The sequence below is a fragment of the Tursiops truncatus genome, chromosome 9 (genome assembly GCF_011762595.2).
Source record: "Tursiops truncatus isolate mTurTru1 chromosome 9, mTurTru1.mat.Y, whole genome shotgun sequence".
Taxonomy (NCBI): Eukaryota; Metazoa; Chordata; class Mammalia; order Artiodactyla; family Delphinidae; genus Tursiops; species Tursiops truncatus.
Genome location: NC_047042.1, coordinates 65,261,146 through 65,282,193, shown reverse-complemented (window position 1 = coordinate 65,282,193; position 21,048 = coordinate 65,261,146). Strand labels below are relative to the sequence as shown.

The 21,048-nt window shown below is 42.3% G+C and overlaps 1 protein-coding gene across 8 annotated transcripts in view; it reads left to right on the top strand.

The window, feature by feature from the left end:
• The window catches only part of ELMO1 (engulfment and cell motility 1), a 550,854-nt gene that overhangs the window by 144,405 nt on the left and 385,401 nt on the right, over positions 1-21,048 (top strand). For 7 of the 8 annotated variants that reach the window (XM_073809835.1, XM_073809833.1, XM_033863159.2 and 4 more), the window contains one exon: positions 15,109-15,159. In XM_073809835.1, coding sequence (XP_073665936.1) covers positions 15,109-15,159 — 51 coding nt within the window. Of the gene's footprint in view, positions 1-12,518; positions 12,555-15,108; positions 15,160-21,048 lie in introns of those variants that run through there. The other variant, XM_073809836.1, reaches the window with a different exon arrangement.

The window sequence follows — 21,048 nt, the reverse complement described above, 5'->3', positions numbered from 1 at the left end:
TTTCAGAAGTTAAAGAGTCTTGATTTTCATATAGATCATTAATCCATTTTGAAAGAGAGAGAGAGAGAGAGAGAGAGAGAGAGAGAGAGAGAGAGAGAGAGAGTGTGTGTGTGTGTGTGTGTGTGTGTGCGCGCATGTTTCTATTAGGTAGGGATCTAATTTTATCTTTTTCCTCCTAGCACCTTTTATTGAGTAATTCATTACTCACCTTCCCACCCCCATGATTTATATCTCACCTTTGTAGTGAGTCAAGTTTCCGTGATTATAGGCATCTCAGTGGCTTTCTGTTTTGTTCCTTACCGTACAGCTTTGAGCACTTACAACTCGGTAACAAGGCTTGATGTTTAGTGGGATGAATCTGCTTCTTTTCCTTTATCAAAATCACCCTGCGTAGTGTAAGTCTTTTACTTTGCCAAATGAATTTTAGCATCAGTTTGTCAAATCCTGTAAAAATTTTGATTAAAATGGAATTAACTTATGGATTAATTTTGGAGGGAAATTGCTTTCATTAGCATATTGTTTATCTCATCCACGAAAACAATATATTTTTCCATTTATCAGAATGTTCCTTAAACTTTTTCAACAAAGTCATAATTTTTACCTCAAAGTTCTTGTATATATTTAGTAATATATGTGCCTAGGTACCTCATAATTTTGTATCTATCATAAATCGTATCTGTTTTTAAGCACTTCCACTCTTTATGACTATTTATGTACGATTTATTGAGTGTTTGCTGTGTACAAGGCTTTCTGTTGAGCTTAATTTCTGCAAATACACCGAGATGTATTTATCAGTGTATTTCCTGTTTTTTATTATTAACAAAATTAAGTATCAGAGAGATTAAGTAACCTGATGATTATATATGATTAACTGTACAGCCTAGATTTTAACTCAGTTTTATCTAAATCTTTTATCTAAATCTTTACCTTTTGCTAAAAGCCTTTTCTTTTAAATCAGCTAATGTTTCTCTGATGTATGTCATCTTGTTTCACAGTATTTTTTTTTTTTTTTTTTTTGCGATACGCGGGCCTCTCACTGCTGTGGCCCCTCCCGTTGCGGAGCACAGGCTCTGGACGCGCAGGCTCAGCGGCCATGGCTCACGGGCCCAGCCACTCCCCGGCATGTGGGATCTTCCCGGACCGGGGCACGAACCTGCGTCCCCTGCTTCGGCAGGCGGACTCCCAACCACTGCGCCACCAGGGAAGCCCTCACAGTATCTTTTTATAGTAAAAACCCAGAATTTCATTACAGAGTCTCTATGTGAAAAAGGCATTTATTTTACCAAGTAGAAGTCCCTTCATACCAGTTAGTTAATTCATCTGGATAGCACGTTTATGGCAGAGAATAAGTCTATAAAAGAAATGTTTCTCTGGCTGTTATTTTTGGATCAACTCTTAAGGAAAACACCTGTCCTAATTGACTTAATGTGTTGTTTTTCTTGCTCACTACTTCACTTGTGCTTAGAGGAATTTAGGGTGAGTCCTCCCGACAAGACAGACAGCTTCTAGAGGCAAGGCCTGGATGTCCAAGTGCAGGGTGGATGCTCCAGTGAAAAACAAGAAGAAAAGCTAAGATGTAGATGAGCTTTTTAATACATTTAAAGTTTTTTTAAATTGAGGTATAATTGACACAACATTATGTTAATTTCAGGTGTACAGCATAACGATTCAACATTATGTATATTGTGAAACGATCACCACAGTAAGTCTGGTTAACACCCCTTACCATATGTAGTTAACAATTTTTTTCTTAGCAACTTACAAAGATGCAATACAGTATTATTAACTGTAGTCACCGTGCGGTACATGACATGCCCATCACTTATTTACTTTATAACTGGAAATTTGTACCTTTGACTCCGTTCACCCATTTTGCCCACCCCATACTCCCCGCCTCTGGCAACCACCAATGTAATCTGTTCTCTGTATCTATGAACTAGAGGTTTGTTTGCTTTTTTGTGTGTGTGTGTGTGAAGATTCCACATATGAGTGAGATATACAGTATTTATCTTTGTCCGACTTATTTCACTTAGCATAATATCCTTAGGATCCATCCATATTGTAGCTAATGACAGGATTTCCTGTTTCTCATGGCTGAATGATATTTCATTGTATATATGTATACCACATTTTCTTAATGCATTCATTCATCAGTGAGCACTTAGGTTGTTTCCATATCTGGGCTATTATGAATAATGATGCAGTAAACATGGAGGTGCATATATCTTTTCAAGTCAGTGGTTTCATTTTCTTTGGATAAATACCCAGAAGTGGGATTGTGGGATCATATTGTAGTTCTATTTTTAACTTTTTGAGGACGCTTCATACTATTTTCCATAGTGGCTGCACCAATTTACATTCCCACCAGCGGTGCACAAGGGTTCCCTTTTCTCCACATCTTTGCACACACTTGTTATTATTTTATCTTTTTGATGATAGCCAATGAAAACGGGTGTGAGGCAGTATCTCATTGTGGTTTTAATTTGCATTTCCCTCATAATTAGGGTTGTTGAGCATCTTTTCATGTACCTCTTGGCCATTTTCCTTTGGAAGAAAATGTCTACTCAGTTCCTCTGCCCATTTTTTTTCATCAGATTGTGTTTTTGCTATTGACTTTTAAGAGTTCTTCATATATTTTGGATATTAACCCCTTCTCAGATACATGATTTGTAAATCATTTGTAAATTATTTTTTGCCATTCAGTATGTTGCTTTTTCATTTTGTTGATGGTTTCCTTTAATGTGAAGAAGCTTTTAATTTGATGTAGTCCCACTTGTTTATTTTTTTACTTTTGTTGCCTTTGCTTTTAGTGTCAAATCTAAAAAGTCCAAGGCCCATGTTAAGAAGCTTACCGCCTGTGTTTTCTTCTAGAATTTTTATGGTAATACTTTCAAAGTTTTGACTGTTTAATTACCTCCTCTTTCATTTATCATCCATCCTGACTTCTCTGGAGAAGTCTACTTAAACTCTAATTTTTCTCCTAGTGCAAGAAGGAAGAAGAGATAGGATAGAAGGGAGGAACCTCTAGTGGGATTCAAGCTAAAGCCCATTTGTTCTCTAGTGTGTCCTGTTGGGTACTTTCACTTCCAACACTGAGGCCAGTCCTGCTTTTCTAAGGCCCCTGTCTGGCCTCTTCTCATCACTGGGCCCTTCCTCTTAGGGCTGAAACAGGTGAGTTTCTGGGAGTGGTTCTGGACGGTTTTGTGAGCGTCAGAGCTCAGTTGTAGATGTCTGGGGCTGTTTGTAACTCTGCTTCTGTGCTAGAGCAGCCTGATGCTGTGGCTTAGGTGAACAATATGGTGGAATATGGTTCACTTCCATTCAGGACATTATTGAGGACACAAGGATTGATAGTGGGACATGAGCAATTATACCTCAGTTATCCCTTTTTTAAAAATGCTTAATGATACACGTGCCTCCTAGTAGGCATGAAATAAATAGCCGCTGGTTGACTGAAGATTGTAGAATAGGGAAGGAAAGGAAAGATGGTCTGAGATTTATCTGAATTGTGGGAGGAAGAAAGGGACAGTGTTTCTATCTTTGAAGACATAAGTGGCCAGTTAGTTTTAGTTTACAGATATATTCTGGCTATTGCTTTAGGTCCTATTACGATGAAAATATCCATTCCGTTCATTCAAAAAGTATGTATTGAGCATGTTTTACATACAAGGCACTGTTTTTGACACTGGTGATGATCAAAACCTGAAGATGCCCACTCCTCTCGTGTATATGTTCTCATGGGTGTGGGTAGAGACAGACAGGAGATTTTAAAAAAATGAACAAGGTATTTTCAGATTGGAGTAAGTGCTCTGAAGGAAATAAATGGGGTAACATGATAAAGATTTGGGGGCAGAGTGTGGTAGGCAGGCATTGCTGTTGAGCTCAGTCTGCCAGGCTACCCATGTAATTTAGGTTCAAGAATGGATTAGAAATACGACTTGACTTGGTTTAAAGCCAAGATTGCTGTAAAGCATCAGGGAGTGTCCTTCTAAAGAGGTGACATTTGTGCCAAGACTTGAGAGTCACAAGGAGGCAGATCATAGCATTGCAGGAAAAGGCACAGCCAGTACAGAAGCCTTGAAGCACGAAGGGCTTGGTGTGATAAGGAGCAAAGGGGAGCAGGATGGTGAGCTGGGGAGTGGGGGACTATCAGATATGATTGTTAGAGTTTGGCCAGGGCCACATCGGGAGTTTTTTAAACCATTGTAGGAATAGGGATTTTCTTCTAAGTACAGTGGAAAGCCACTGTTTTAACCCAGGCTCCATGAACTTGTATAGGAAGAAAGTTATAACTGTGTGAAAATAAAAATTTTGCATTATTTCAATGATGAATGTAGACAACCAGCCATGATAGTATAAACAGTATCTGTATTGATGTTACCGGTAGAAATCATAGATATTTCCACTTATTACTGTTATTGCAGTGATCTCAAAATGTCATTTATGATCATTACATTAATTAGAAATTACGGTAGTTATTAGCGCTTATAATGTATCTTGTTATTTCATGCATTAATAAAGGCGCCAGTGAACTATAGCCTGTGGACCAAATCCAGGCTGCCACCTGGTTTTGTAAATAAAGTTTATTGGAATACAGCCATGCCCATTCATTTATGTATCATAGTTGCAACAGAAAATTTCTTTCCCTGCAATGCCTAAACTACTTAGTATCTGACTCTTTCTGGAAAAAGTTTGCTGATACCTGTACTGATAAAGAAGCATATATATTACTATGGTACAATTTTAAAAACTGGGTAACTGTTGGTTTCTTTGCAAGCTCATGTGTTTTATTTTATGCATTTGAAAACGTTATTTATAGAAGTGACCCATAGGCTTCACCAGACGGCCAAAACATCCATGACCAGGGGGCAGAAAGAAAGGAAAAAGAATCCCTGCCCTGCAGTGTTCCGGGCAGGGAGCAGAATGGCTTGACCTGTATTTCCTCTGCCTTCTCCCTTCTTGATCTGGCAGATTTTTCATGTTTTCATTACCCAGTACTTAAGCTGCCTCTTCTTTTTATTTATTTATTTATTTTTTGTGGTACGCGGGCCTCTCACTGCTGTGGCCTCTCCCGTTGCGGAGCACAGGCTCCGGACGCGCAGGCTCAGCGGCCATGGCTCACGGGTCTAGCCGCTCCGCGGCACGTGGGATCGTCCCGGACCAGGGCACGAACCCGTGTCCCCTGCATCGGCAGGCGGACTCTCAACCACTGCGCCACCAGGGGAGCCCAGCTGCCTCTTCTTTATGGATGATGTTTTGAGTCCTTCCCGTGTGCCAGGCAGGGTCTTTATTAGGACTGTCTAATTTAATGCCCATGACAGCACCATATGGCCTAGGTGTGACGGTCTTCATGCAGCAGTGAGGGAGGCTCGGAGGTGCTGTCAAGCCCATGTATTAATTTACCGAATGTTCACTGAGCACCTGCTATATGCCAGGCTCTGTGCCAAATGCCCAGGTGACAAAGCTGTCTGTGATGATGCCAAGGTTTGACTCAGGCCCATCTGATGCCAGTGTGGGGGAGGCTCACATCACAGCAGGTGATGTTCAGGATGACAGGTGACACCACACTGTCTCTTTGAAGCCAGCCAGCAAGCAGCCAGCAAACTCGGTCACTCTTCCTTCTCTTGTGTTTCCATCCCACTTTGCTCCGTAGCTCTCCTCCACTCTAAAGGTTTATGTCTCGTTCTCACTCCTTAGTCTGTCGTTTGCATCGGCTTTGCCTAGAATAGACCATGGAGTTGGTATTTTCCCAGCTGTAGCAGCAACCTTAGTGATCCCTGCCAATGCCACTGGAATGGCCCTTTAAAATCTTTCTTTTTTGCAAGCATGAGCTTCTTTCCTGTAAGTGCATCTCTCTTCTCCAGAACTTTGTGGATTTCTAAGACCACAGGCTCTAATTTGCCCATCACAACCCAGGTTTAAACATTTGCACATGTCATTTGATTGAGGGGTAGTTTAAAATTGATAGCAGGAGGGCCTGGCAATCAAGTCTCTATCTCAAATGAATAGAAAAATGGGACTGTAGGGCAAGGCCTGGTCGACGTGGTTCACCCCAGCTTGTGCAAGTCCTTCTGTCCAAAACCAGGGAGGTTGCTTTCTTCCCTAGAAACATAGCCAATGTTCGTTAGCTGGGTTGGGCAAATACAGTATCAGGCATTTTTCTTAATTTCTTTTGTTTTTTCGCGTGTTGCAAGTGGAGAGCATTGTTCACCTGATTATCTACCTGGGCACCAGGATTTTATCAGTATCTACACACATACTCCATCAATTTGAACTCATACTGCAATACTGTTTTGCAGCCTACATTTTTCACTTGCTAACTAAAAAAATAATGCAGGAGGCTGCAAATAAGAAAAGAGTTTATTGGGGGTCTTAAGAATTGCAATTCGGAAGACACAGGTTGGGGTAACTCTGGAAGAGAAAGAGTCAGGGGCGTATAAAGACAAAAAGGCACAGGGTTGTTAAAGGTTGCCTGGGGTGAGAACTGTGGTTGACTCTGACGTGAATCAGAAAATATTTGTCCTTAAGGAACCACAAGCTGTTTTAGGAAAGGGGTCCAATAAGTCGATAGACCATCACAAGTTATTTTAGGATAAGTGTCCGATAAGTATCTTGAATTTCTGGCAGGTGTTCTGGATCCCTTCATCAGGTCAAAAGGTCAGATTCCATCCAGTGTGACATGTGCATAGGTCACACTTCCTTAAAGGTCCCCAGCTTCATTTTAGAGAGCTCTCTTCACAATACGGACTCCATTTTTATTTTCCTTTCACATACTTCACAATACAGTGTGACATGTTCTCATATTATTAAACACTCTTTCATACCAACACTTTAATGGCTATATCATGTATCATTGGCCTGCTTTACCATTTTTATTTAAATTTTCCTTCATATTAAGTGACATTTGGAAGATCTGGTATGTCAGTCAGGGTTCAGTCAGGATACAGTTCAAATATCATTATTTGAACCGGGGAAATTTAATTTAAAAATCAGTAACTAGTGGAATCTGTTAACTGCGAGCAAAGGGGTAGCAAAGGACTCTGGTGGGTCCCCAGAAGGAGCAGTTGTAGCAAAGTAGCTGTGGCCTCTAGTCTGAGGAGGAGAGGACAATTTAAGAACTAAAGACCCCCCCAGGGGGCACGGCCCCATTCCCCAGGGCTCTTCAAAGAGAGCATGGCTACCACAGAGGCATCACCACAGTGATGACGGATGCAGGCCTGTGCTGAACTATGGGAGTGTGTCTTGCTGGAAGGTTGAGTAAGCAGAGCTGCTTGCAAGTGGCTTCTGGTAGGAGTAGGGCCTGAGGGTGGATCAGACCTGTGGACTTCTACACTTACTACTACTACTAAAATGGTGGCTCAAAAGAGAACTGCCTTTCTATGACCAGGCAGGATTATTCCAATGCTCTCTTTTGGTGAAGCTTAACATTCTCCTACGATGGCAAACGGGAAATGCTTGCAGGGTCCATCTCCAATATACAAAGTGAGGCCAAGAACGTTGGATTTAGGGTTGAGAGACAATAAATGAATAACTGAAACACTTGGACTTGCTTTTAGTTGTATTTCTCTGTTATAAACAATGTTTCAGTGGACATCTTTTGTAAAATGTCTGCCTCTCTGATGTTTCCAAAGGAAAAATTCATAAAATTTGATTTTGATTTTTAAGGCTTTTATTAAACATTACAAAATAACCCATGAAAAATGTGTCTCTATTTACTGTCCTTCAAGTTATGTGTGGGAGGAAAGGCACATATTTTTGTCATAGAACTTATTACTCACTAGCTTTTCGGTTCTTGGGTTTATCTATTGGATTGTGAACTTGGAGACTGGAGGTGCTCCGAGCCAGGAGTCCTATGGTTGGAGCCTGGGGTCTAACTTAGTAAGTGCCAAGCCCTGCAGTGATGGAGGCAGCTGTGTGTTGTTGGAACCCTCCACCACCTTGCCCAACCTCCTTAATTTACTCCCTTTCCATTCTAATTCGCTGCCGCTGACAGATTTATCTCTCTGAAACATCCCCTTGGTCATAATGCTCAAAAGCCTTAAATGTTTCCTCTTTGTTCATTGTATTGAGAATAAAAGAGAAGTGAAGAGAATTGACCTTGGGTGCTGGGCCCCTTGCTTCCATTCTTTTGATGAGGAAACTAAAGCCAATGGACTTGCCCAAGGTCACATTGGAAGTCAGTTGGTCCAGGCTCAACCTGGAGCTTCCTTCCTTCCAGTTCACTGCGCTTTCCAGGCTCCCAGACCCCTGCTGGTCAATTGTCCTCACCACCTTGTTGTTCTCCCAGCACAGCACCTGTAGTGAAAGAGAGTCTATGAATACACGTCCGCATCCTTTGACACTCATACTATGTCTCTGCTGGTGCTTATCCCACCGTCTGTATTGCCAGAAAGATCCCCATCACCTTCTGTGCTCAAGGGAGTGGCTACTCTGACTGCAAGGTGGATTCCATCTAAATAGTGACCTGCCATTACTTTTTTTTTTTTTTTTTGTGCCACACCACATGGCATGTGGGATCTTAGTTCCCCAACCAAGGATTGAACCCACACCCCCGGCAGTGGAAGCATGGAGTCTTAACCACTGGACTGCCAGGGAAGTCCTATTACTTTTTACCAGATTGGACTCAGTCAATTCTTATCCTAGGGTGTTAGAGGGACACAGACGTGGATTGGGTTCTACCCTGAGCTTTTGGTCCTGGGGCCTGGACACCAGGTAGAGGCAGGTGTGTGCTCACTCCTGCCATATGAAAGTGGCTGAGGAAACAAGCATCTTCCCTGACTTTCTAAAAGGGTGCCTCTTTTTAAGCAGCAGTGAACATCTAATAGTGCCTGTTGCTTTAAGATAAGCATGTTCTTCTCCAGAAAAACACTGTTCTTTTTCTCTGTCTCCTACAAGTAGTTGATTAAAATGCCAAGGGAGGCAGGCATTCTCCTGCTGTTCCTCCCCTTGGGCTCACCACACCCCGTAGACTCCCTGGGCTCCTGCAGGCTGTCTGACCGCTTCGCTCCACTTCTTCCACCCAGGTCTTATTACAGGTAGAAAGAGAGCCAAGTGGTCCGGTCTGTGTTTACACAGCACAAATAAGTAGTTAACAGAATCTTACTTAACACCTGTCTTGTCTGTCTGCTCTTGGTTTGGGGAATTGTGTAAATGGTACATGGGTGCTGTGAAAAGTAAAGTGATTAAAGAAACACAATAACTGAGAATAGAACCTAGCTAGAGGCTTGAAGAAAGAGTGGAACAGAAGTCAAAGCAAGATCCTTCAAATCCACGGGTGATGATGAGCTACTAACGCCATATGGGGCTGAGGAGTGGGGGGGGGCAGGAACGTGATCCCTGATGGGAAGGACCCCGGGGGAAGGCTGAAATATTAGTTACGGAAAATGTACATTTAGAATAGTTTGCCACCCTTTCTTCCTTATCCTTTTTCCCCACCTCACCTCTCAGCCTTTTTTTCCTGGCTTTTGCGGGTTCAGATTTATTTTAGGGTATTTCTATCTTCCTCCTCAAATGTTAGACCTGTAGTCCTCCGTCTAGAGGCATTGCTCTGTAACCTAGCAACCGGCATGTCATATGCGGTCCTCACTTATTTCCTTCAGCCCAGAGATCTGAAGATCATGCAAATAGACACATAAAGGAGGGAAAGGATCAGGTCTACATGCAAAATCAGTCTTTGTGATGATTGAGCAATGGATGCGAAGAACAGCCTTATTTCCTAGTAATATATCCAAAGTAAGGGCCTCATCACATCAGGAGAGAGAGACAGTGATAGACAAAGACAGAGCAAGGAGGGGAAGAAGGAGCCCAAGAAAAGATCCTGGAGCTTCCGGGGCTTGTGGGGTTGTAAGTGCCCCCTCCCCCGCCGCCTCCCCCTCCGACCTCCTGCTTTCCTTGCTCAATAGCAGGAAGAGGGGTAGAATTTGGAATTTTTGACCAGGGAATGATTCCTAATTTGTCTGGCTACATAGAAAGTTGGCATACTGAGATAAATTTCAGAGGGAAAAATATGACAACAGTGACGTTTTTCTGCAGGATCTTATTATCCAGTCCACACAGAAGCCGAGTCACTGAGCTGATTCTGTGAAGAAACACAAAGCCATCCTCTCGAGACGCCTGTGAATGTCAGGGGCTAGCACAGTCTGCCACTGCTGGCTTAGGAGTAACTGGGACAGTGGGGCTTTAGCAGGCTTTCACCGGGCCCCTTGTCATTCTTCCCGCGCATTGTGCGCCGTTAGGACGTTACCCCGCAGAAATGTTCTCTCTGCTGCTTTCTCCTCCTCAGTTTTGAGGAGCTGGCATTAGTCTCGTTTGCCTCACTTTATTACCTCGAATTTCAGAATACTTACTCTAAATGTGATGCATAGTCTTATGAATTAGACTGGGATGATTCTAAACTTCATTGTTCATCAGAATTACTTGGGAGCAGAGTGAAAATATAGAGTCCCAGGTCCCTGAGTGTGGGCTTGGCGAGCTGGGGAGTCCCGGAAATCTGCATTTTAATACTCATGGTGATTCTAGAGCCAATGGTGTGAAGATCCCATGAGAATCGGAGATTAAAGGCTGATTTCCTAGAGAGGGGCATGGGACAGTTTTTTGGCTCTGTGAGTTGATGGATACATTCTTCATTATTGCAGAATCCCCCTCTCCATTTGAAGGGAGGGAGTTCACTTTTATTTTTTTTTTCCTTCCCCATGTGCTTTTATATGTCATTTAGTGGTGTTCCTTGTCTGGCCCGAGAGACGTGACCTTGACTCTGTTGAATGCTGATGGATAGGTCTTGTTGAAAGCTGCTTCCCAAAGGTCAGTGGCATAACCTGTTGATGAGGCAAAGCTGGCCAGTGTATTAGTCACCTCACTAAGGGAGAACAGTACCAGGCCAAGCTGTGGCAGCGCCTCGGCAGGTAGAGGTGTATCGGTCAGGTTCAACGAGAGGTGATGGTCAGCGGGTAGAGGGCGGCAGCCAATGGACAGGATAAGGAAGTACAATCACACACACACCCATACACACACACACAGCCCTTATTGAATGCTTGGAGGACTGCATCAAAGAAGGCCCCTCTGAAACAGACCTAGAGGCCTGAGACTATGATAAAAGAGTGAGTGGCAGCTCCCCAGCCTTTGATGCGGAGCCCGCTGTGTGCCAGACCTCCCTCCTCAGCCATGCTGGTCTGCTGATAGAAGAGGCGTACAGTTGCTAACGGTTATTCTGCTGGATATGTGCTGCTGACGTCCTAAAGTCTTAGACTCAGGATAACATAGATGGCACTATTCTTTTTACTGATTGGATTACATATAGAGAGAGACTAGCTAAAAACAAATAAGCCTATGCAGCACTGTGCCTTTTAGATGCTATTTTTGCACTAATGATACACAGCTAACTTTTTTTCGTGGGTGTTTGCAAGGTGTTTGCCATTCTCTGCTCTAAGCACTTTAAATGGATCGTTTCAGTTAATCCTCAGAACAGCCTTAGGAGACAGGTGCTCTCCTTATTTTACACCTGAACAAACTGACACAAAGGGCAGCTGTGTCACTTGTAGCAGATTCCCCAGGTGAGAAGTGAAATGTGGGTCCAACTGAGACTGTCCTATCTGGAAATCCAACTCGTAAATGATGCTGCGGTGTCTGGATGGAACTTATGAAATTAAGAGTAAGTCCAAGCCTTTTCCTTTGTCTACATCACAAGTTAGACAGCCTTGGAGAGCAAAGGGTGTCATCAGTCTGTGGCAGATGAGGTGCAATCCAGGTGATCTTCCTGATAGAATAGTCTCTGAAGCAGATGTCTACCATTGCCTATTTCTTTCAGTTTATCTACCTTTCTGTCGGGACCTTAACGTTTTTAATGCATATAATAGTGGCCCTTCTACTTATCTTTTTTATTCCAAAATACAAAATGCTGATTAAGAAACATCTTTTCAGGGAAAAGGAAGAGACAGAGGGCAAATGGACTGCCAACTGGGAAGGGAGGCGTGCTGCTCTTGGTGTAATAGTCCAGATCGCTCTCATTTTTGAACCAGTTCTAGGCCAGGCACAGATCATCTGTCATGTCTGGTTCTTACTACATCCTCTAAGCGATGACTTGTTCTTCCCATATTAGGGAAGAGAAAACTTAGATCAGAGTGGTTAAGTAGCTCGCACTGAGCACACAAGCTCGCACTGAGCACACGGAGGTCGTTTGAACCCAGCCCTGCCTGTCAGTGGTTTTAACACTGCTTTTGTTTTAAACAATCCTCAAGACCCTTTCTTCAAAGAACTCCTACTTGGGTCCCAGAAAGTCAGGAGTCAACGTTGCAGGAGCCAACATGGGGGCCTGGAAGTCAACTGCTTGAGGTCACCCCAGCCATACTCCCACCCGGTGCCCCGTGCCCAGGGCATCCCAGGGAACACCTGGAAATCTGCAGAGCATTTGTTAATACCGTTCTTACTTCTTTGCTCTCATATATGTTGACCAGGTGATGAGCTCCCCCCTTGAAGATAAAGGCAAGATCTAGATCTTCTTACCTTTTCCAGAGAGAGCACAGCATCTGGTGTCAGATATGCTCCCCACCCTGATGAGTGTGAGTCCGCCCTTCCCCCTCCATGATGTTGGGCAAATAATTTATCCTCTTGGTAGCTTTGGTTTCTTATCTTTAAAATGAGCATCAAGTTACTATGATGGTTAAATAAGTATTCCAACAAAACCCAAAAACCCTCACCCCAGTGCCTTTCAATAAATGTTAGTTTATTGCTTTTATTAGGAATGCTTCATCGTCACTCCTAATTTTCATGAGGAGAGATTATTGCTAAACCCTCCTGGTTTCTTCATACCCTCTTTCCCTACTTGATTCATTATTTGGGAAGAATAAACTGGGCCCCCTTTTCCTCTTGGGAAGGAACTTGCCTTTGGTCTTACCTCAACGGGTATGTTAACCTGAGGGTTTAGTTATCTGTCTGCTGGTTCTCACTCTCAGCCTTGTGTTCCACAATCACTAATAAAGGAGGTATTTTAGCCTTTCATCTTCTGACTCTCTTTCATTTAGAACCTGACAGGAAAGAGGTATGCTATGTGTCCGGCTTCCTTAATTCTATAATTACTATTTGTGGTCTTCCTCTCCAATTCTCACAGAGGCATAGAATTTTAGAGTTGAAAGGAGTTTTTTTTTAAAAGACTGAAATTCATTTCACCATCTCATACCTGAGCCTGGCTGCCAGGTGGCTATTCAGCCCTTGCCTGCACACTTCGGGTAATGAGGACCTTGCTCTCTCAAGAGGTGGCCCAGGGTGTCTGGCTGGGGATGCTCTAGATTGCGCTGAAATTGCCCGAGGAAGGTTTGGATCCGTCAGTATGTAGTTTTCAGGCCTGAACTCAGTATAAAACGTTCAGATTAGGTTTTCTTTGGGAGAGAGTATTGGCCTGAAGCCTGTTCGCTTTCAGATAATTCTTTTACAAAATTCATTTTCCAATAAGTAGTCAGAATTGGCTGAGGGAGAGAGTGAGTGTTCTATGTGTTTTTGGCAGCTCATCCTGAGAAATTTCCCAACAATTCAGCGTGCCTGCTGCATCCTGAGCAAATTCTAGCTTGGGACTTGTCTGAAACGGTACAGGAGAAGGGCCCACAAGGCACTTTATTAACCTCCTGGCCTCAGTGCTCCAGGGTGAGGGATGTGCTGTTGTGACTCCCAGAAGGCCAACTTCTGAAAGCTGAGCATGGTGCGTACTCTGGTGGCCGAAAAGAAAACTACCAGTGAAATTCTCCCTTCAATGCCAAAGATGCTAAGTGAAAGTTTCAAGACACCTCAAATACACTTGCCAAGTGGAGGTGGACCGATTTGGGATCTGCTCGCTCATTTATGCTGTTTGTTCTTAACTTCAACGCAAAATGCAGTAGGGACCAGCAAATGTTAAGAAACCAGGTTCCTTTCTAACCTTTCCTTTAAAAAAGAGCAGCTTTATTGAGATATAATTCATGTACCAAAAAACTCACCTTATAAAGCGTTCAATTCATTGGATTTTACTATATTCACAGATTTTTGAAATCATCACCATAATCAATTTTAGAGCATTTAATCACCCCCCAAAACCCCTGAACCCATTAGCACTCACTCCCAGATCCTTCTCTGCCAGCCCTTGGAAACCATTAATCTGATTTGTTTCTATGGATTTGCCTCTTCTGATAAATGGAATCATAAAATATGTGGCCTTTGCCTCTAGATTCTTTCACTCGATGTTTTCAAGATTCATCCATGTGGTAGTGTGTATCGATACTTCATTTCTTTTTATGGCCTAATAAGATTCCATTGTATGGATTTACCACATTTTGTGTATCTAGTCATCTGCTGATGGACATTCAGGTTGTTTACACTTTTGGCTATTATGAATAACGTTTCTATGAACATTCATGTACACGTTTTTATGTGGACATACAGTTTCGGTTCTCTTGGGTATATATGTAGGAATGGTATTGCTGGGTCATAGTCCCTTAATAGCCTTTTTAAATTGCTTTTTTTAATTGCTGTCCTTGGGCCCCATATTCCTGTTTTCTGGGTTGATATTCACTTCCTCTGTACTGAATGCTGTCCATGACTTGGTATAAAGAAACAGAACAGAAATAGACTCACGGACTTTGAAAACAAACTTATGGTTCCCAAAGGGGAAAGGTCGGGGAGGGGGGGAGGGATGAGTTAACAGTATGGGATTAACATATACACGCTACTATATATAAAATAGATAATCAACAAGGACCTACTGTATAGCACAGGGAACTCTACTCACTATTCTGTAATAACCTATATGGGAAAAGAATCTGAAAAAGACTGGGTATATGTATATGTATAACTGAATCACTTTGCTGTGCACCCGAAACTAACACAACATTGTAAATCAGCTATACTCCAAAATAAAATTAAAATTAAATTAAACAAAAAGAATTGAAGGGAAAAATATAAAGTTAATACATCTGGGACCCAGTTTAAAGTTCTTTGTGAAATAACTAAAAATTACTCAAGTGAGAATAAACTGAATCATATGAATGCTTATTATATAGAGTCTCTGCTAGATTATATTTACCTTTGTTCTCTTCCTTCCCAAGCGTCCACTCGAAGAGTTACAAAGATTTTTTTTTTCTTTTCCAGAATCGCAATGAAATAAAAAATGGCACTATCCTTCGATTAACCACATCTCCAGTAAGTTGATCTTTGTTTGTAGCTTTCTAGTAAAGTCTTTGATCTGCAGTTTGTTAAAGGGATTATGGGATGTTAATTTTTCACGGTGACTTTTGTGTGAAACAAAAGATCTTTGGACGGTTCTCATATTCTGGACTGGCAGGAATGCCCCTCCTTCTATTTCCCATTACAGAAAGGGCAATTTTTGTTCCAGGTTACGTGCAAGTAAATTGATCTTAAAGTTTGAGTTTGGGGGTCATCTCAGCAATTCTCATATTACAGATGGGATAACTCAGCTGTACTGATCGGTTTTTACCTACCTGTCCACAGATCCACCTAAGGCCATCTGAACAAATTCAGACAACAAACAAAGGAGATAAAACTAGAGACAGCCCGTTACTTCCCTTTGAAGTCAGAGGGTGTGTCTGTGTGTGAAAGAGAGAGAGTGTTTAAGCATTTTCTAGTTTTGGTCAGTTATTATGACAATTCATAAAAATATAGTTTAAAAAATGTTTGCCACTTAACGCTGTTTCACTGACAGCTGATTCTAGGAAAAAAAAAACCAAAACACTTTAAAGTCTTCCAGATAAAAGCTGCTAAACAAAATGCTGCAGTATATTTAGATTACTATAGCTGACTGTGTTGCTTATCTTGATCTTTCTTGCTGGCTTATAGATACTTTGGGTAGTAACATTAGCATATTTAAACTACGTAGTTTTCACAGTGCATTTTACCGCTCTCCTAAAAAATAATCTGCACAAAATACACCAAGTGTTACTATTTTCACTTGCATATGTGATGAAAACTGTGTCTAGCTCTCATTTTCAGTTTCCACTGAAGCCATGTGGTAGGCTAAAAATAAATTTAAAAATTGGGAAAAGCATCTGGCTAAAATTAAATTGTGGGTACTGTAACCACCACAAATTCTTCTTGTCGAAAATTACATTAAGAGAGGCTTACAAACTCCTGAACATTTTACCCAGTAACATTTCGAGCCTAAACACAGTGATGGACTCCATAAGAATATGCCGCTGGCGTTGGCTGAAGTGTCTTTTGGTACCTTCTTTTCCACTTAATGGGAATTATGATCCATACTCACTTTTCAGTGGCTACATGATGAGCTGAGACATTTTTGTCTGCCTTAGCATTGATCTTCTTACTTTAGTCAGCATGAATTCATGTTAATTTGACCTTTAGAGACCATGGTTTCATTTGGGTTTTGTAGTTCCTATTTATCCTGCTGAAATTATTCACCTGCTTGATGGGCAGAAAGAGTACACCTTGCCTTTTGTTTCATCTCAGAATTAGAAAGGCACTGCTTTTTGTTAAAAATCTAGGTCTTCACTAAATGAAGTCAATTCTCTTTTTTATTTGCCGTGGGTTCATGAACAAAATTTCTGCAGCGCTAAGCTACCCCTTGAAAGAATGTTAGGTGTTGGGCAGGGTGGAGTTTGTCAGCATCTGGAAAGTCAAGTACTAACACCATGGCATGACTTGGCATCACTGGGGACAATGGAGCTTGTGCCCTTCATATACCCAGCACGGTGAATGGAGAGATGTGAAAGCCAGTGCACAAGGCAATACTATACGATGGAATTCACTACAAGAGATTGGTTTACATTTTCCAGAGGACAGTGGTCCCCAAACCTGAATCGTTGGTAGAATTTTTAAAATGCTGATGTCTGAGCCTTTAAAGAGAAGCTGAATAATGGTATCTAGGAATAGGGTCCAGGCACCTGCAGTTTAAGTAAGTATTTATGATTTGACTGTAGCCACAGGGTATAGAATTGGGAATTATACTATAATCAAGGTAGTTTGGATCTGTAAACTTCACTTGTTGCTGGTTGATATATTTTTTCCTTTTTTCTTTTTTTTTTTTTTGCGGTACACGGGCCTCTCACTGTTGTGGCCTCTCCCCTTGCGGAGCACAGGCTCCGGACGCGCAGGCTCAGCGGCCATGGCTCACGGGCCCATCCGCTCCGCGGCATGTGGGATCTTCCCGGACCGGGGCACGAACCCGCGTCCCCTGCATCGGCAGGCGGACTCTCAACCACTGCGCCACCAGGGAAGCCCCTGCTGGTTGATATTTTAAAAATTACTTTGTGTTTGACTGAAAAATATGGGTCAGCATATGCTAACTCTTTCACTTTTTACATACACAATAAAAATATATTAAAAAAATATATTAAAAAAATAGCTGTCTCTATTAAATTTGCTAGGAGGTATTAGAGTACCATAAAGAAACTGGCAAGCAGTGCTGCGCTAGCTTTTACAAGTCCTTTCATCTACCTCAGCTGAACTCTCCCTGTAGCCAGAAAAGACGCGCACATGCCCACACTCGATATACACATGCATACACACACTCTTGTTTTAGGCAATGTGCAGCTGGGCTGAGTCTCACCTCCACTCTATCAGTGATGGTATTTTTGTTGATGGATTTATTTTCAGTCCTCCTCTATATAGAACTATCCTTTCTGGATTGTTCCTAACAAAATAGGGCATTAATAAGAGAAGATCGAAGAAAACAACCTGCATTTTTATTCTTTTAAAAGTCCGACACTTGGCTGACGGTCTTCCTCTGCATTGCACATCTTTAGACAGTCTCTCTAGTGACCATCTTAAACATGTATCTTTTGTAGGTGTCCTGTCCTTATCCATCTCTCCAGTATCATGAAAATCTAGCCATGAACATACTCAGGGAATGTGTGCAAATGTGTGTGAATTTCTGAGCATTTCAGGGTTTGGAGACCTTCAGATTGTGCAGCTAAGTAGTGTTCCCTTGTACCTGCCATGATAATAATACCTATGGATATCTAACCTGAGGTCACGTGTTGCATAAAGCATATTTTACATAAATTTTGGCTAGTGTTCCTATTAGAAGAAGCTTGCGTTCCCAGACCATTGTTTTCACTTTCCTGAAATTTTTGTTTTTAAAAGTTTTCACAGTAAATATATTTGTAGTCTTGGAGTGTGGAAAGCCACTCTAAGTAGGGCACAAAACCCAGAAGTCATAAAGAAAAAGATTGATAAATTTGACTACCAAAAAATAAAAACAACCCTACCAAACCTTCCTGTTTGGAAAGAATTCCAGAAACAAAGTCAAAAACAGCAAATTAAGGAAAACAATTGGCAACGTGCATGATAAATAGAGGCCTAATTCCTCAATCTGCAGGATCTCTTATGAATAAATTAGCTGCCCCCAAAGCAGATGGCCAAAAGCTATAAACAAAGATGATTTCTTTCTCTCTCTTGATCTATAAATCTCTCTATATAGTCTATCTATAGATATATATAGATAGATGGATCTATATAGATCTATATATGGCTATTTAGCTATAGCTGTATAGATCTATATAGATATAGATACATATGAAAGAAAAAACTCAATCTTTCTCTCGAAAGAGATGAAAATCTACACTCCTAGATAATCAAGGTGTGAGGCAAAGACGCTGTGGTGTCAAGAGTGTAAATTGGTACAGCCTCTTTGGAGGGCAATTTAGCTGTATCCACCCAAGCTTAAAATACATATGTCGGGGCTTCCCTGGTGGCGCAGTGGTTGAGAGTCCGCCTGTCGATGCACGGGACACAGTTTCGTGCCCTGCTCCGGGAGGATGCCGCGGAGCGGCTGGGCCCGTGGGCCATGGCAGCTGGGCCTGCGCGTCCGGAGCCTGTGCTCCGCAGCGGGAGACGCCACAGCGGTGAGAGGCCCGCGTACCGCAAAAAAAATAAATAAATAAAAATTAAAAAACAAACAAACAAACAAAAAAAAATATGTCTTTGTCCTAACAATTTTACTGCTGGGAATTTATCCAATAGATAGACTCACAAAAGCACTGCAGGACGCACACACACACACACACACACACACACACACACACGCACACCATACACACCCATACAGGGCTGTATGCATCATTGCTTTCAGTAATCAAAAACTGAAACCTGTTAACTGTCTATCAGTTGGGACTAGTTAAATGCATTAGGTAATAACCATGTGATAGAATACCGTGTAGCTGTAAAAAAGAATGTGTTATGCTGCCTCAGAGGCATCTAAAAATTTTATTAAGTGCAAAAGCAGGTTGCAGAACATTGTGTATGGAGTGACAGCGTTATGCACAGGGAAAGGAGGTATATATGTATGTTGATAAAAGGATAAAAATGATTCTCAAGGGGCACAAGAAACTGTTAACATTAGGCTAACTTTATTTATCATTTTATAACTTCTGGTAGTACTTACATATTTCTATACCATGTGCTGGTGTTATTTTTAATTAAATAAATACACACACAAATACATATCATAATGTCACTACAGTATACAAGAGGTGAATCATAACATTCCATGCTAAAACCATTCCAGTATTCCAAACTATTAGATTTTTAAGAGCCGTTTTATATATGACCCGAGCTCTTCTTGCCTTTTATCCCTCATTTGGCCCGTGTGGACATATTAAATAAAACTGCTGATCAAGTATCTACTGTTGCTTTGTCAGCTCTAAGCATAACCCTGCCTTTCTGTTTTCTCTCGTTTGGAGAAATGATATTAGAGGCATCTGGGTCAGAGGGCTTGTCACACTGATTTTGGGGGCCAGTTACCCTAGCTAAAAGAAAAGCAGTGTTATCTCACTCTCTCTGTGGATTCAGGTTACCAGAGATTCTTAACAGGGAGGCCATTAAAATTTTTGGAACCAATTTCTCTCCACGGAGCTGAGAAACTTGAAAAGAATTGTAAGCTGTCTTAAGTTCTATTTCTCTCCATTGCCCTATGAGCCTAACTCAGAGAGAAGCCAGTGGAGGCTTTTAGGCAGAGGAGTGACAAGATCACTCTGGCTGCTGCCCAAGAACAGACTGTAGGTGGCAGGGGGACAGGTTAGGAGTTCAGTGCAGCAGTCCTGGCAGGAGATGAAGATGGTGCGGGCTGCCTGCGTTGTAAGGATGCGGAGGGTCTGAAGGAGTGTTAGAGGGCAAGCGCTAGCACTTCCTGATACTTTGGATGTGGTGCCCCTTGAGAGAGGCTGCGAGGATGGCCCAGTATTTGGGCACAATAAACAGTAGTGTTGTTTACTGGAACAGAAAGTTTGGGAAGGGGAAAATGAAGAGTTCGAGATGCCTGTTATGTGCCCATGAGCACAACATGTCAACCAGGCAGTTAGGAATGTGTGTCGGGCAGCCTGGAGAATACAGGTGTGCCAGCCATCACAGGTACGTGGCATGGAAGGCCATGCGCCGGGTGAGGTTGTCCGCCACAGGGAAGGCAGGGCCCTGGGCACACTCTCAGGTTTGGAGGAGGAGCTGGCCAAGAAGCCAACAGAAGAAAGTGCCTCAAGGAGAAAGAAAGGAACACTTAGGTGTGCTGAAGGCTGCTGAGACAGTAGGAAGATCAGATGAGCGAGGAGGGTGTGCTGCACAGAGGTGTTGGTAGCATTATGGAGCTGCTGTCCGCGGAGGTAGGGGTGAGGGTGGAAGCCTCGTGGATGTGAGGAGAAGAGAGAGTATGAGGTGAGGTGAGTTGCAGCTTTAGACCCACTCTTTGTTCCAGAACTTTTGCAGAGAGTGGAAGCAGTGAAATGAGGGCCTGGCTGGAAGTGAATTGATTGGCTCAATGTACAAAGGTTTGTACATTTCTGTTTGTTTTTTTAAGACAGGACCAACCTATTAGATATGTTTGCAGCTGGAAATGATCCACTGCAGGGAGAGAAACTGATGTACGGGTGAAAGGGGGACAAAACAGAAGCAGAATACCTGAGAAGGTGAGAGGGTAAGGGCTCTAGAGCTGCAGGGAAAGATTGACCTTGGATAGGAAATAGGGGCCGGGTGCATAGAATCAGGAAGAAGCAAAGCGTGAGAGTAGAGACCCTGGGCCGTGTCCTTGGAAATAAGAAGATGAAGGAACTCTGGCTGTGCTTTTTG